The following is a 16,087-nucleotide window of genomic DNA, read 5'->3' on the forward strand; positions in this document are numbered from 1 at the left end:
AGGAACCCATGTAAAGTGATAAATGTTTTTTTAATTGAATTTCTACAGCTAAGTGGCTGACTCACTGGCTGCTGAGTTAGAGATGAAATTGTGAGGCCCTACTTCTCAGAGAGGAGCATCTGAGAGAAAGGGATTAAAGAGTTTAGTCCTACACCAGGGAAGAATGGAAAAGACTGGCAGCAATCCAAAGCTCTCTGTATAGAAAGGTGAAATGTTTTCTCCTATTGCTGTTGTTATTCCTGCAAATAGGTATATATTTCTACTTGGGAAGAATAACAAACAAGGACATTTGGAGTTGTAATTTTTGGATTATCTGATCACTGTTGAATCTATCCATATTGTAAGCCATCCACCAGAGTCCTAGAAGCTCCTCCATGAGCTCAGGACTCCCTGGAAATAGTTTCATACCATATTGTGCTGGGGTAGTACAATTCTGTATTAAACATTATACAGTGACTTTAAACATTTAACACAAGAGCCCTTCTGGATCAGACCAATGGTCCATCTAATCCAGCATCCTGTGTCAACAAGTTCCTCTAGAAGACACAGAGGCTGAGCCCTTCCCCTGATTTTTCCTCCTGGTTCTGGGATTCAGAGGACTAGTGCCAAGAATCTGTCTAATCCCCTTTTAAAACTATTTGTTCCTGTGGTCATCACTACATCCTCTGGCAATGAATTACACATTTTAATAATTCTACACAGAGTATTTCCTTTTGTCTGTCCTGAACCTACTGCTCATCAGCTTCATTGGATGCCCTTGAGTTCCAGTATTTCGGGAGATGGAGAAAAATTTCTCCTTGTCAACTCTCTCCACCCTGTACATAATTTTATAAACCTTCATCGTGCCCCCACACACACTTAGTCATCTTTTTTTTTAACTGAAAAGTCCCAGACTCTTCACTCACAGGGAAGATATTCCAACCTCCTAATCATCTTTGTGCCCTCCTCTGTACTTTTTCCAGTTCTGCAATGTCTTTTTTGAGATATGGTGACCAGAACTATACATAGTATTCCAACTGAGGCCTCACCACAGATCTATAAAGGGGCATTATAATATCAGTCATTTTATTTTCAATCCCTTTCCTAATAATCCCTAACACAGTTTGCGTTTTTCACTACTGCAGCACACTAGGTTGACATTTCCATTGAGCTATTTGACTTTAACAATTCTACATGCCAGTTCTATCAGTGATCAATTCACTCTGTTGGCATCCAACCATATTTTACCTTTAAATATAGCGAGATACTGTAAACTGTACTAACAAAGTATTTATGCACACCTGTGCATTTCACATGTAGTTCTGGCTTGCCTCAATGAAATGTATTTTATATACCCAATAGGTTGCCTTACGGAAAATTTAAAAGGCTACTATATGGGCTTACATCCTGAATGTTACTTTTCTCTAATACTTAAGGTGGAGGGAGATGGATGCAACAAAGTGTCTTCTTCTTACACCCTCTTACAATACCTTCATGAATCAAACTCAGTGATCTATTTATTTTTACAAATATCTATCTCATTCTCATAATACACCCAATGCAGTGAAAGGCACTTTTAAAAAAAACTTTAAAATAGTTATCTTTCTTAAAACTTACCATCTTCAAAAACTGCCCCAATTTGAAAAGATAATTCGGAGCTATGTTCTGCTTCACATGGATAGACTGCTCTTGCTTTTCTGCTGACAATACTGTAAAACCATCAAAACCAACGATTTTTATGAGCAAGTAATTTTTCATTTTGCAGGATCAATGTTACAGTTCTTACTTTTTAAGAGAACCTGGGAAATATTGTCCACACTATGCACCAAAATAATCCATCCTAATTTTAAATATTAACATTAAGAGTATCTGGTCCAACAAAGACGTCTGCTTCCCTCCAAATACCACCTGTTAATTTGATTGGCTACTCGATAAAAGCAGTCTATCAAAGGAGATAATGTGTACTTAGTACAGATGAGACTTTAGGAGTGATGAAAGCATATTAATCCAAAATCAACAAAAATCCTAGCACATCTGGGGACAGCATAGCTCCTCTTCAGGGAAATGTTTTCTGCAATATTAAAGCCCTCTTGAAATGATCTAAATAGTCATTAATGTCTTATATTCAGAAAGCTACATTCTGATTTGTACTTTAATAGTTCATAACAATCAAAACAAGCTGGCATATGGTATATTAAGGGAAGTAATTTGAGTAGTGAAATGGGAATACATTGGATTCATTTTTTTCTCATGCAACTGCAACTAGATTTATTTAGTATTCCAAAGTACACCAAGAGCAGTGGTGTGGGCAGTGATGCAGGAAAAGAAGAATTTGATTTAAAAAAAAAAAAACAGCTTTGGCCACTGCACACTGCTTGTTGCAGAGATATGCATGGTACAGTCACACATTGTAAGTGGAATATATCCATAATATCATGACTCAATTATGTCATACCATGTGTAGATTTCTGTCTAAAGTTAGCACAGATAGTAACACTTCCTTTCCATACCCACTTCCATCCACAGAGCCTCATTGTAGCCAGAGCTCAAAGACACTCCAGGCTATACTTTTAAACTAGGTTATTTCCCTTGTATGACTCTAAGCCCCTCCCCTCCATCCAAAAGCAAAAGTGGCAAGTTTATTATCTTAAAACGTACTTAGCATTAAAAGAAACACTTTTACTGGCACACTGCCTATATACTGTTATAATGTGAATTACAAGCTGGAAAACCCCTGATGTTGTTTTTCTTATTACCCAAGAGAAATGGGGGTGAAAAATAAAAGTGGCTAAAGAGTATAGTATTACCCTCCAGCTGGTCTGTCAGTTTCTCCGGCAGGACAGGGGAAAGAGAAAGATGTTGGTATTGGTGTTACTGAGGTAGGTGCTGTACTTGACTGCACATTCATCCAGGAAACCATTGACGAATGAGTCTGGCTGGGGCTGAAAGAAGACATTTTCAGGAAAGAATTAACATTTAGTACCTTCAAGTCAGTATCATTCAATCTGGACCTTTTGTGAGTAGTCAGCTTCAGTTTCAAGATAAGTGAAGTCGATTAAATTATTTGCCAGCTATCATAATGAATTTTCTGCCCTCATAATACACCTTTTAAATATACTGCCATCCTTCTACAAAGGTTGTATTCATAGCAACCCTCCTAATAAAAAGAAACGTTCTTGCTTTGTATAATATAGGTAAATATGATTTTATCCTTTACTGAGCTAGCTTTATTGCTGAGTATGAGCCATGCTGTGCTCTTGTAGCACAATTGAGGAGGCTGAGCTAAATGCTGACGTTTATACAGAGGAGGGTTAGTTGGCAGCCAGTGTGCTCTAATGAAAGCCTGAGAACATCAAACAACTGCTAATAGCTTGCCTAACAAGGAATTACAGACTGTTATATTGTCAGGAACGCCAGTTAACATCTCTCCTGAGAAAGATGGATAAAATGGCTATCCTGCATTGGATTTTGACTTAGAGGGAGCCTCTTCTTGATTTGAAAAACCTGCAAAACAATGCCTTAGCAAAGAAAAATGTAAGGGGCTGCCTTATAGTGAATCAGACCACTGTATCCTCTGATTGGCAATAGGTCCCCAAGGCCTTGGGTAGAAGTCATTCACATCACCTACTAGTCAATCCTTCTTAACCAAAGATGCCAGGGACCAATGTTCCCTTTAAGCAGAGTTAGTGTGAGCTAGCTCACAGTTGTTTAGCCTCTGGCTCACACATTTTTGTCTTAGCTCAGGAAGGATGGCCACAGAACAAACTAATTTATGCAGTAGTCAAATCGCTTGCTCACAACTTGAATGCCAGTAGCTCATGAAGTAGAATTTTTGCTCATAAGTCTCCACAGCTTAGAGAGAGTATTGCCAGGGACTGAGCCTGGGACCTTCCAGGTGCAAGGAAAATGATTTACCAGTGAGTCATAGGATATTCCACAGAGTGATAATATACCTTCCAACTGTCTAACCTGAAGTGAAAGGGGGTTTCTTGTGGCATGTTGTTTTACCTGGTATATGCATTTACTTATAAATATTTAAAACCTAAGTCATTCATCCTAGCCTGTGGTACCTTGACACAGACTTTCCACAGAAGCCATGATAAATTACACCAGTTTGAGTCTGTGATACAAAAGGGCCCATATAGGGATTAACAGATTAACCTCTAGAATGCCAAACTGTGACCAAAGAGACCTGGGTTCAAACTCCCTCTCAGCCACAAAGCTCATTGGGTGAACTTCACTAGTCACTCTGTCTCAGCCTAGCCAGTCTCACAGGGTTGCTAAAAAGGATAAGATGGAGACGGGATAATCAAGTACATTGTCCTAGGCTCCTTGGAGGGAGGGAAAGATAAAAATGCAATAGATTGACAAATGACAAAGCATATTCTTTTCAACTGTTATCTATGGTATAAAATTGAAGGATACTTAGGAATAGTAAGGTTTTTTTAAAAAATCCTTAAGAAGCACAGATACTTCTGAGAGCCATACTGCTTCCTCTCCTGCATTACAAGAAATTAGACCTGCTGTGGAGAAATCACTGCAGTGCTTCGGTCAGCAACAGTTTCCAGATACATATTTATTTATTTATTTATGATTTGTATCCCGCCCTTCCCACAAGTGGCTCATATGAGGAATTCATGGCCAAAAGTACAGCAAAGAAAAACATTTTATCTAAAAGAAATGTTGAAACAACTGCACAGATAAAAATTAAAGAGTCCGCCTGTGAAATAGCCAGGTGGGCTATTTCACATGACACTCTACAAATCAGTTTATTTCCTCTTCTAAAATGTTGTTCAGAAATAAAATTGAAATGCTATATAATAATATTATTATATATATCTTGCATTTCAATTTTAAAACCAAATTCTAAAAAAGGGGAACTCCTTTGTTTACAGGATCATAGTGTGTTAAAAATATCTACACTAAGATATACTCCAGTGGTAACATATGCAGTTCTTGACAATTACAGGTGAATATGGTAGATGACTGAAATATAGACAAGACTGTCCGCAGAAAAAGGGGAGGCTGCCCTTGCTCAACAAGAAGAGCACAGTTAAATTAAAACAAAAACTTGGGAGGGTGTGACAGTTGGAAAGCTAACTGAAAATAAGCTAGATATTCAGGAACCAACCCCTGGAAACAAGATTTCATTGGGTGTTTATCCGCCTGGTTCCTAAGGTAACTGTACTAAACAGAATAATCTTATCTCAAAAATCAGTGAGAAAAGACAACAAAGGGAAGAGGGCAGAATCTACACCAGCTCTTTAGACAAAAAAAAAAAGAGTGGTTCACAGAAGTGTTGAAGTTCTATAGCTGTCAAAGTGAGCATGTGACAGGCACCGAACTTTTTATGATTTTAAAATGCTGTTACCATAATAACTCATATAATGTACTTTAGATTCAGTATGCAATCCAATACTCTACAGGCTCTGGGAAATACATGCTCTTTGCATATTAAGTGTCTTCTATGCAGTACGTGAGCTGTTGGATGGGGAGCATAATGCATCCCTGGCTCTATTGTTAGAATGATGCAATCCCAGTTGTTAAAGCTGTAGCAGGATGACTTTTTAAGGTCAAGGTGTCTTTACTTTGAAAAAAGCAAGGAGCATTACTTGGGAGTGGGGTAAAACAGAGAGGCAGAACAGCTTACCACATATAATACGTGAGACACTCAAATACTACACTTATTCACAGACATAATCAGCAGACATTGCAACAGCAGTTCGTTTCTTTAAATGTAGACTGTAAACCTCTCAGCAAATCAGTCAACATATTAGTACAATGCTCTTTCATGCCACTCTGATAAATTTGAAGCATAAATCTAGAGTACTTGTCCAAGCTAAAGCATTTGAGAATGATAATTTAGTTCCAAGAAAATAAAGTACAAGGTATTTATTCTAGCAGACTACTGACTTAAAGGGTTGCTTTGTTGAATCAGGACAATACTTAAGGAACTGAAAAATAACCCAGCAACAGAAACAGCACTTTTAGTGTACTTCAAGAGAATAGGATTAAGTCACCTGTCCCTATAAAAACTGCATGCTTTGTTCAGTAGCATATAATTTCACACACTTTTTACTGTCATCCAAATGAAACATTAGATGCAGTAAGTGCATAGCATACCAACATGAACAGTTCACAACAATAACTAACAGGATTTTCCTCTAATATAGGGTAAATATCACTCTGGGCATTATCCTACCAACATGTGTGGAAGGCACATGGAGTTTCCCTACGCTCCCTTCCATCACTGCAGCCTCCTCTGATCCCTGGAAGGATCATTCCTGGAATTCCAGAATCCAAACAGAGGAACAGTCATGTAGGATGGTAGACTGAAACGAGGAGAGCAAGGGGATGAAACTGCCCTTCCCCTCAGTGGAGCCGAGCTGGAGGAAGAGGAAGGAGAAGCAATGTCTGTTCATTGTCTCTCCTTACTCTCCTCCATGCAGGTCCCTTAACTGTAGCACTGATCCCTCCAAAGGTCAGAAAGCTGCAGCAATGAAGAAGAATGGAGAACTAGTCCTTCCACATATGGATTATCAGAACACTGCTTGTTATCTAACAATTCAAACCATGTGGATCCAAAATATTCATAACTACTCTCCTCAAATATTTCCACATGTTTGAAAAACACAGACTCAACCCCCAAAGCATCCCTCAATGTATCAGGTAATGCCTCTGCCCCAAAGATAACCAAGACCTCATAAAATGACTTGTGTGTGCTGGGTCTAGCCTCCAGCAAGCCAAGAACATCCCTAAAGTCCCAGATCTGCCACTCTAATCACACAGTATATCTACTCATTTCTGTGTAACTCATCATGTAGCAGAGGTTATTTTCTGACTTCGATGGGCACCCTGAACTGTGCTGCTCCAGAGAGACCCTGGCCTTACTTCATCTGTTTGTGTTTCTTCATGTTTTACATGTTGCTCTGCTTTTTACCATTCCGGAAAAGGATAATGAACATACATTTGGAATCCACATCTACCTGAACAAATGACAACCACATTTTCTGTACTGGGGTTAAACTGGGGAATTTACTAGCAACTGGAAATACAAACATGGATATCCTCTCAGGGTATATACAATTCTCTACATAAAGGCACAGGAGCCCCGTGGTGCTAAGTGGTAAGCTGCAGTATTGCAGTCCAAGCTCTGCTCACAACCTGAATTTGATTCCAGTGGAAGCTGGATTCAGGTAGCCTGCTCCAAGTTGACTCAGCCTTCTATCCTTCCAAGGTCAGTAAAATGAGTACCCAGCTTGCTGGGGGTAAAGTGTAGATGACTGGGGAAGGCAATAGCAAACCACCCCATAAAAATGTCTGCCATGAAAACATTGTGATGCAACATCACCCCAGAGTCAGAAACGGCTGGTGCTCTACCTTTACCTTTTTACATAATAGAAAATGTATCATGTGTGAATGGGGCCCTCAAAGATAGTTGAACTGAAAGCTCTTCCACATTGGCACAAATGGATTAGAAGTAGTTTTAAAAAATAGGCACATCTGATTCTGAACAGGTGAGGTCTTTATTTTAACAGAAGAAATAGCAAAAGCTGTAATAGTAACTTTTTAACAAGCAATCAGCTATATAGGCTTCCTTCTGGGTGCTTTGAATGGCAGTAAGAGATTCGCTCTTTTAACAAGGCTTAGTATTATTCACCTTCTATAAAGGTTTAACCCAAAATAGAATGTTTCCCTGGGCTACACAGCACAGAAAAACTATTGCAACTGCACAAGTCTTCAATCTTCCACTGTGACTGCCACTGTGATTCCACATTTCTCTTTTCCAAATGATTGCACAGAGGGCTGAACTTTTAGACTGAACAGTACCAGGAGGGGGGAAGGGGGAGATGCTACACTTCATACATTCCTCCATAAGCGTCCTATGGTAATGTTAAATATGCTTTGCACTGACTAGCATGTTCTAAAATGCTAAGATCTCTGTGTGCTTTCTCAGTTAAAAAGCCCTGATCTCCCATTCCCTGTATAATTTACTGAGCAAGGGTGAAGCAAGGCTTCATTTAATCTAGTAAAGTTTTCTCCATCCAGGGAAGGATACTACCCAAGGCCCCAATTATCTACTAAAATCGTCAGACATCTATTCAGACACTGTTGGGTGGCTACATTTTTTGATAACTGAGAAAAATATGTTGTTGTTCAGGCAGAACAGTGGTTGCTCTCTGAGCATTCAAAGAATGCAAGGTCCTCTCTGCTTCTGAGTTTTGATTTGGGAAGCAGGTGGAAGGGACCTGAATCTTGAAGTAAAACAGGGTTCCTCGACATGGTTCCTGTGAGTGCCATGGCCTTCCAGGACCTCCCCTGGCACTTGCTACGTTATTTTAGAAAGTAGGAAGGGCCATTTTAAGGCAGGTCTTGTTACCAGCTGCTGTCATTCCAATGAAAGGGTGCAGTAGCAGCCACAACCCCTGGAGGATCAGAACTAATAAGAACCCAGATTACCTCTTCCTTAGCCAGTATATCAGGGGTGGCCAATGGTAGCTCTCCAGATGTTTTTTGCCTACAACTCCCATCAATCCCAGCCATTGGCCATGCTGGCTAGGGCTGATGGGAGTTGTAGGCAAAAAACATCTGGAGAGCTACCGTTGGCCACCCCTGCAGTATATGGTTCTATTCTCTTCATTCAGGTTTTCCTTATTTTTATTACCCAATCTCTTTCTCCCTCCCCTATCAGAGTTTCTTCATTTTTAAAATTATCTTTATCTTGTTATAGAAACAAGTATTTTTAATTTATAATTTAATTATTATATTCAATTTATCAATCACCTATTCCTTAAGATGTAAGGCTCTAGGCGATTCGCAACCAAGAAACACAAATTAAAAACAAGAAACCCAAAAGGACAGCTACATTGTTTCAGATGGTGTCAGATATTTACTACCCTGCTCTGAACTGCACTGTAGACTTGGGGCAGGTGAAAAGAGGGCCGAAACAAAGACGAGGGGGGAAGGTGCCGGCTATGATGGAACCATCACTATTCTCAACCCAAGGCCTGGAAGAAAATCTCTGCCTTACAGGCCCTGCAAAATTGCATTAAGTCCCACAAAGCCCTCATGGTGTCTGGCAGAGAGATTCACCAGGTGGGAGCTAGGGTTTTTTCAGATGGTTGAGGACAGCTGAATATCTTTAGGCCAGGGACCACCAGCAAATTGTTGTCAGCAGAGCGCAATGCTTTTCTGGGGACATACTGGAGGAGGCAGGTCCTGGAGATATGCAGGTCCTAGACCACTCAAGGCCTTAAATCTTGAATCTGACTCGGTATTCCACTGGTAGCAAGTGTTGCTGGTACAGCACAGGCTGTATATGTGCTATCCATGGCATTCCCATCAGGACTTGTGCAGCCGCATTCAGTCTCAAGGGGAGACCAGCGTAGAGCAAGTTACAGCAGCCTAGCCTATAAGTGACTGCTATGTGGATTACATTGGCTAGGTCAGGGCATGACAGAAAAGGGGTCAGTTGCTGAGCTTGACATATATGGAAAAATGGCAATCTAGCAATATTTCTGACCTGGGCCTCCTTAGTCAAGGAGGCATCCAAAGTCATGTCCAAACTCCTGATGGATGGTGCCAGTATCAGTGGCATCCCATCAAGAGTGGGAGGTCTGTTCCCCCACCCCAAAGCTCCCCCCCCCAGCCACAGAACTTCTGTATTTACCAGATTCAGTCTCAACCTGCTCTTTTTCAACCACCCCACCATGGCCTCCAAACCCTCAGCCAGATTATCTGGGTGGCTGCCAGGTAACAGATATAGCTGGGTGTCATCTGCATCCTGGCGACATCCCAGCCTGAAACTCTGCACCAGCTGGGCAAGGGCAGTGCATGTAGATGTTAAATAACATCAGAGAGAGGACTGCCCCCTGGGGAACCCCTCTATTCCCAACCACGGAGATATAAGGTAAACCCCCTCCTCCCTCAAAACAGAAGTCTTATTAATATGGAAAACAAGAGAAAGGTTTATATGAAATGAATGTCACTAAACTGAATTTCATCTAGAATGACTGCCAATCAAAGCACAGATCTTGACAGACTAATTATCTTTCTCTGTATAAGGTTGCTTCATGTGTTCATCATGGAATATAATGAGGCAAAGAGAGTGAGAGTGATGGTGTGGCACTTTTGACCTGACCAGGTTTTGCCACAAGCCTCTTTTGCAAAGGAGCTTTGTTGGCTCTCATCTCCAGGGAGCTGTGTTGTTGCATGAGGGGACATGAGTGTTCAGGAGAAGCAGAAGCCCACCCCTTCCTTCTCCAGCAGCTGGACCACACTTCCAACAAAAACGCAGATAGTCTTGAAAGACAAAGGGCCAGACTTTTAATATAACAGCTTCATGCTCTCAATGAGGTTGCCATGTGATTCTTTTGCAAAGTGAGGAGGGAGCTATGTGATCGGCTCTGACTCCTGTGGCACCCATTTGGGGGTGGTACATACCACCCCCTTCAAGATCCCAAAGGTGCTTACATGCTCAAAAAGGTCAGGGGCCAATGGTGTATATAAAAATCACAGACCACTGTTGGTAGAAAAAGTGGGCTGTGGTTACAGGACTACTTTGTCCCTGCAGATTTGGCTATAAGGAGGGCCTGAGAGCAGAGGGCAGAGTTTAGTGGCCTCCCTTTCTGAGCAGAGTACCTCATTAGAGTACCATTATTAGAGTACCACATTAGAGGTAAAGCACCTCAGTTCATTAACACTTCTAACAGTTTGCCCATGAATTGGGTGAGGACAAATTGAAAACCCCACTCAGGTGTTGGTGGTTTAGCTGCGGGCTGGGATCCAGTGAAGCTGTCATGATTGCCATCAGGTCCCAGTAAGTATTCTCATTTTTGCATATTTTCCCTGAGTGATATGCTCTAGGTGCTAGAACAGACCCAATTAGCTTTAGAGGTAGGACTGCACCATATACCTCCTTCTGAAGTTATACGTTTCAAATAACTTTTCAGATTTGGAAGCACACAGCAAACATAACAATGAAGAGATACATTTCTTTGTTTTATTCTTGTTTAAGAAACACATATATTTTTAAACATTAACCATGAATTATAGTTATCCTTGTCAATCTGTTAGATGCTGCCATACAAGGTGAAGAAGAAATCTGTTTCTCAGAAAATTCTGTATCACATGCCTGCCTTAAACTGTAATACAGTTACTTACAGATTGACTGCCCAGTCTGTTATGTCACCACTTTCTGTTATAAGATTATTCTTTTCCATCTCTGAAGGGCTGCTTGGGATGGCAGCTGTAGGAGACTGAGAAGACAATGAATCCGTGCTACCAGTGGGAGTGCATTCTTTGGGAGGGCTCAGACTGTCACCTGAAAAATAAGAAATAGTTTAACACAAGAGTGGAATACTAAATCATATCAAATTACTTATTATCCAAATGGCAATGCACCACTATGTCTAATTCTCAAGATGGCACCATCTGTGGATACTAAAGTACAGAGATCTGAGCCATGGACAAACAAGACTGATATTTCTACAAACCTGAGAAAAGCCCCAGAGTTGCAGAATAATCCAAAATGTATATATTCAGGGCTCTTTTTGAGCAGGAACGCAGTTCGGTCTGGCTTTGCATCGGAGTGTGGCCTAATATGCAAATAAGTCCCTGGTGGGCTTTTTTTATATTTAAAGTGTGGTTAGCCCCCCAACATAGAAGTAGCACCTATAACTTTAAGAAACCGATGTCCTCTTTGGCCATTACTAGGCAACCATGCCAGTACTGCCAACATTCAAACCTTGGTTTCTGTCATTAAAAGGCAGTGGAGGGTGCAGGTCACTTTCCAGGACTGAAGACAGGGAAAGGGAGACAAAAGGCTGGTTGGTTGGTGTGAAAGAGAGAAGGAAGCAGGCAAAAAGGAAATAGTATGGGGAGGGAGATACAAGGGAAAGGTGTCCTCTGCAAGTCCTTGAGGATTCCTCATTGTGCAACTGGGCCTGGCTCAGTTCGACATTATGCAGTTGAGCTTGATCCTGACAGGTAGATGGCACCATGCAACAGAGTTTTCTTGAAGAGACTGTCAGTGGGAAGGTGAAGACAGAGGGGCTAATAAGGATAGGCTGGTGAAGAAGAAAAGGAAGAATGAAAAGGAGAGGGGTTATGGGGGCTTTCATGGAAGGAACAGAGGAAATAGTAGGGGAGGAGATAAATAAGATGTTCCCCCACAAGTTACTGCAGGTTTCCTGTTTGTAAAATTATAATCAGAATGGTTAAAATAAAAACAAAGCTATCAGATACAGTGGTGAAACTGTTGATCCTGGAATGGGGGAACAACCAGAAAGTAGCAATCTGAAGACAGACTGGCTCTGTTCCTAGTTCCTGCTAATTCCATAATATAAATTAGGTGGTAGTAAGTTAGAAGAAGACAGTGCTGGTTTCTAAAATGAATCATTTCAACACACAACTAATCACATTCACTGGAACATTAGAGCTATTTAGCTTGCGAGGGTGATTTTAAGACATTGCACTTCACAATCACATAACATAACAAAGGCTTTTGTAGTAATAGTAGTGATATACCTACAACTAATTTACAGGCACATATGTCACAATGAGAAACATATTCTAAAAGATTAAATAACAATATAAGTAATATTTATGAACTAACTTAGAGCTGCTTCACTTGTTACTTTTCCAACACAGAGATAAATGTGATTTACAAATGTGATTTTATTGTATGACTGGTAGCACATGTTTCTGATTTCAAACAAACAAAAATACTGTGTTCAAGCAAGAAAAACCCAAGCAAGGAAGCAGGCTTCCACATTCATTGCCCGTGTATGTCTTATGCACATTCACAGGTGTGGAGAAATGCCATTTTAGTCTATGGTTACCTGGGAGTTGGCAGGAAGAGGCCATCAAACTGGAGTCAGGCTTCAGCCTAGTCTCTTCCTCCTCCCCCATCCCCTCCGGTCTGGAAGCAGCAATTCTGAGGAGGCCTCCTAGAGAGAGACAGGAAGTCTTTCAGGCTGGTCTCCCAGAAGGCTGCAGGAGGGAAAACCAGTTCCTGGGTGGGAAAAACAGGTTTCCTACGTGTAACTGATGATCTTCGAGTGGTCATCTGTGCAATCACACTGATGGGAGAAAGTGCCGACGCTGATCACGATCAGTAACTTCAAAGCTGCGGATTTCCGCGCCCCTGTCCCGGTGCGCATGCCCAAAAGCCCCCCTGCGCATGCTCACCAGGACAGGAGCGGACATCCCGCCAGTTCCTTCTGACCGCTGCATGAGCCCTGGGGCGGACCGACAGCAGTGGGGAAGGTAGTGTGACTGCACAGATGACCACTCGAAGATCATCAGTTACAAGTAGGAAACCTGTTTATCTTCTTCGTGGTCTCTGTGCATCACACTGATGGGAGAATAGCAAGCTAACAGCCTACCTGGAGGAGGGTTGCACGGTCCGTCAACAGGAGAGCGACTGCAGAACCGCACGGCCCACGGAGGAACCTCGATGCCACTGAAGGTCCAGCGCATAATGTCTGGTGAAGGTATGTGGGGAGGACCAGGTGGCAGCCTTACAAATGTCTCGCAATGGCACACCTTTCATGAAAGCTGCCGAGGTAGCCATTGCCCTTGTGGAATGCGCTCGAATAGGCCCTGGAAGCAAGTAGCACAATTAAATCGTCTCTGATAACCACTTCGAGAGCCTCTGCGACGAGATCCTCTGACCCAAGGAGGCCGGAGCATAAGAGACGAAAAGCCGAGGGTCCTTCCGGGAGGGCCCTACTCTATGCAAATAAAAGGAGAGCACCCGCTTAACGTCCAGGGCGTGGAGCCTCCTCTCTGACTCTGTAGTCGGGTTAGGAAAGTAGACCGGCAGGCAGATCTCCCTGTTTAAGTGGAAAGATGACACCACTTTGGGCAGGAATGTAATGTCCGAATGGAGCCACACACCCTCTGGCCGAAACCGGAGACAGGGGTCATTGCACCTCAGTGCTGCCAGTTCCCCTACGCTCCGTGCTGAGGTGATGGCCACTAGGAACGCCGCCTTCCACAACAGCAGTTGCAGAGAATACGTTGCCATAGGCTCGAAGGGCTTTCCCATCAAGGCCTCCACAACCCCCGGAAGATCCCACAATGGAGTCGGGTCTCTAACAGAGGGGTATAACCTTGTCAACCCCTGTAGGAACTTCTTTGTGGTGGGGTGTGCGAACACCGAGTGCCCGTCGATTTGCGCATGGTTGGCCGAGATGGCCGCCAGGTATACCCGTATGGAGGACACTGCTAGTCCCTTGTCTAGAAGGGCGAGTAGAAAGTCCAGGATCACGGGCAGACCTGCCACCGTCGGGTCCCCCATGGTGCTAGAGGTGAATTGTACAAACTGTGCCCACTTATAGGCTTACGACTTTCTCGTGGATTCTCTCCTACTATTGAGGATGACGTGCTAAGCCCTTAATGAGTTCACCCAAATCTCCACGCCGTCAGCTTCAGATGCAGGACATCGTGGTGGACCACTAAGCCCTTGCTGGGATAGCAGTAGATTCGGCACCGTGGGGAAATGGTGGAAGACTCCCCTAGATAACCGCAAGATGGGGGCGAACCAGTGCTGCCTGGGCCACCATGGGGTGACCAGGATTCCTTCCGGACGTTCCCTGTACAGCTTCTGCACTACCCGCGTGATTAGCGGAATCGGGGGAAACAGGTATACGTGACAATGGTTCCATGGGAACAGGAGGCCGTCTCCTAGCGACAGCGGATCTCTCCCTCTCCAGCAACAGAACCGTCTGCACTTTCTGTTGTCGCAGGTGGCGAAGACATCTATCTCTGGTGTCCCCCACCTCTGGAAGATGGGTTGGAGGAAGTCCCAGTTGCACCTGAAGAGCGGTGGCCGTCTGGTTTTGTTGAAAGATCTGTACCAGGTCCACTATGTCCACTGCACGCTTCTCCGGTAGAAATGCCTTGCACGACTGGGTGTCCAGGATCGCCCCGATGAACTGAACCCTTTGAGAAGGTTGGAGAAAGGACTTTTTCTTGTTCACCTGTAGACCCAATTCCTGCAGCAGGGTCAGGGTGGTGGTGATGTGTTGCAGTAGACGGTCTTTTGACTCTGCCACCAAGAGCCAGTCGTTGATGTATGGAAATAGTATGATGCCCTGTAGTCTCATATGGGCTGCTACCACGACCATTGTTTTTGTAAACACCCTGGGGGCCATGGAAAGGCCAAAGGGCAGGGCTCGGTACTGATAATGCATAGGCCCGATGGCAAACCTGAGGAATTTCCTGTGGGACGGATGGATACTTATATGAAAATAAGCGTCCTGCAGGTCTAGGGTGGCCATCCAATCTCCCTGATTCAACAAGGGAAGTATGCTGGGTAAGGAGGTCATCCTGAATTTGTGATGTGGGATGTAGAAGTTGAGGCCTCGAAGGTCCATGATGGGACGTAGTCCTCCATCTCGATTTGGGATAGCAAAGTAATGGGAGTAGAAGCCTAGTCTCTCTTGGCTTGTCGGGACTGGTTCTATGGCCTTTTGGAGCAGCACGCACACCTCCTCCTGAAGAGTTGGAGATGGGCTGGTGTAGAAGAATGTTGGAACCGCTGGTTCCTGTTGGAATTCTATCATGTAACCCAGCCGGATTATTGATAACACCCACTGATCCGTTGTTATTGTGGACCACGCCTGGTAAAAAGGCCACAGCCGGGTATGGTCTGAAGTACGGGAGGGGAAAGGGGAATATGGGGAAATACAGTCAAAGACCCTGTTTGGGCTGCTGATTCCCCTTTTGGCGAGACGACTGAGTAGAGCTCGGAGAATATTTAGATTTGGTGGTATAAGGGGCCTTTGAGAAGGATGTCGTGCTCTTAGGCCTCCACTGTTGCTCCCCCGACTGCTTTGAGAAAGACTTTTTGTTCCATGGCCTTGACCAAGGTTGCTTGCTTTGCTGACGAGATGAGACAGGAACCCCTAGGTTTCTGGAGGTCCGGATACTTTTATCCATCTCTTGTAGTACCGTGTCAGTAGTAGCACTGAACAGTCTGTTGCCGTCAAATGGCAAATCCTCAATGTACGCTTGAGTATCGGCCTGCAGTGTGGTGGACCTTAGCCATGAGTGCCGCCTCAGTGTGATCGCTGTTGTGAGGGTTTTAGCTCCGATGTCA

General features: G+C 43.3%; 1 protein-coding gene across 1 annotated transcript in view; it reads right to left on the minus strand.

Moving 5' to 3' along the window:
* The window catches only part of ARHGAP10 (Rho GTPase activating protein 10), a 183,960-nt gene that overhangs the window by 17,351 nt on the left and 150,522 nt on the right, over positions 1–16,087 (minus strand). Inside the window, exons 20-22 of the mRNA XM_060246668.1 lie at positions 11,143–11,302; positions 2,787–2,921; positions 1,597–1,688 (exon numbers count right to left, since the gene is read on the minus strand). Coding sequence (XP_060102651.1) covers positions 1,597–1,688; positions 2,787–2,921; positions 11,143–11,302 — 387 coding nt within the window. The remainder of the gene's footprint in view (positions 1–1,596; positions 1,689–2,786; positions 2,922–11,142; positions 11,303–16,087) is intronic.

The sequence above is a fragment of the Heteronotia binoei genome, chromosome 9 (genome assembly GCF_032191835.1).
Source record: "Heteronotia binoei isolate CCM8104 ecotype False Entrance Well chromosome 9, APGP_CSIRO_Hbin_v1, whole genome shotgun sequence".
Taxonomy (NCBI): Eukaryota; Metazoa; Chordata; class Lepidosauria; order Squamata; family Gekkonidae; genus Heteronotia; species Heteronotia binoei.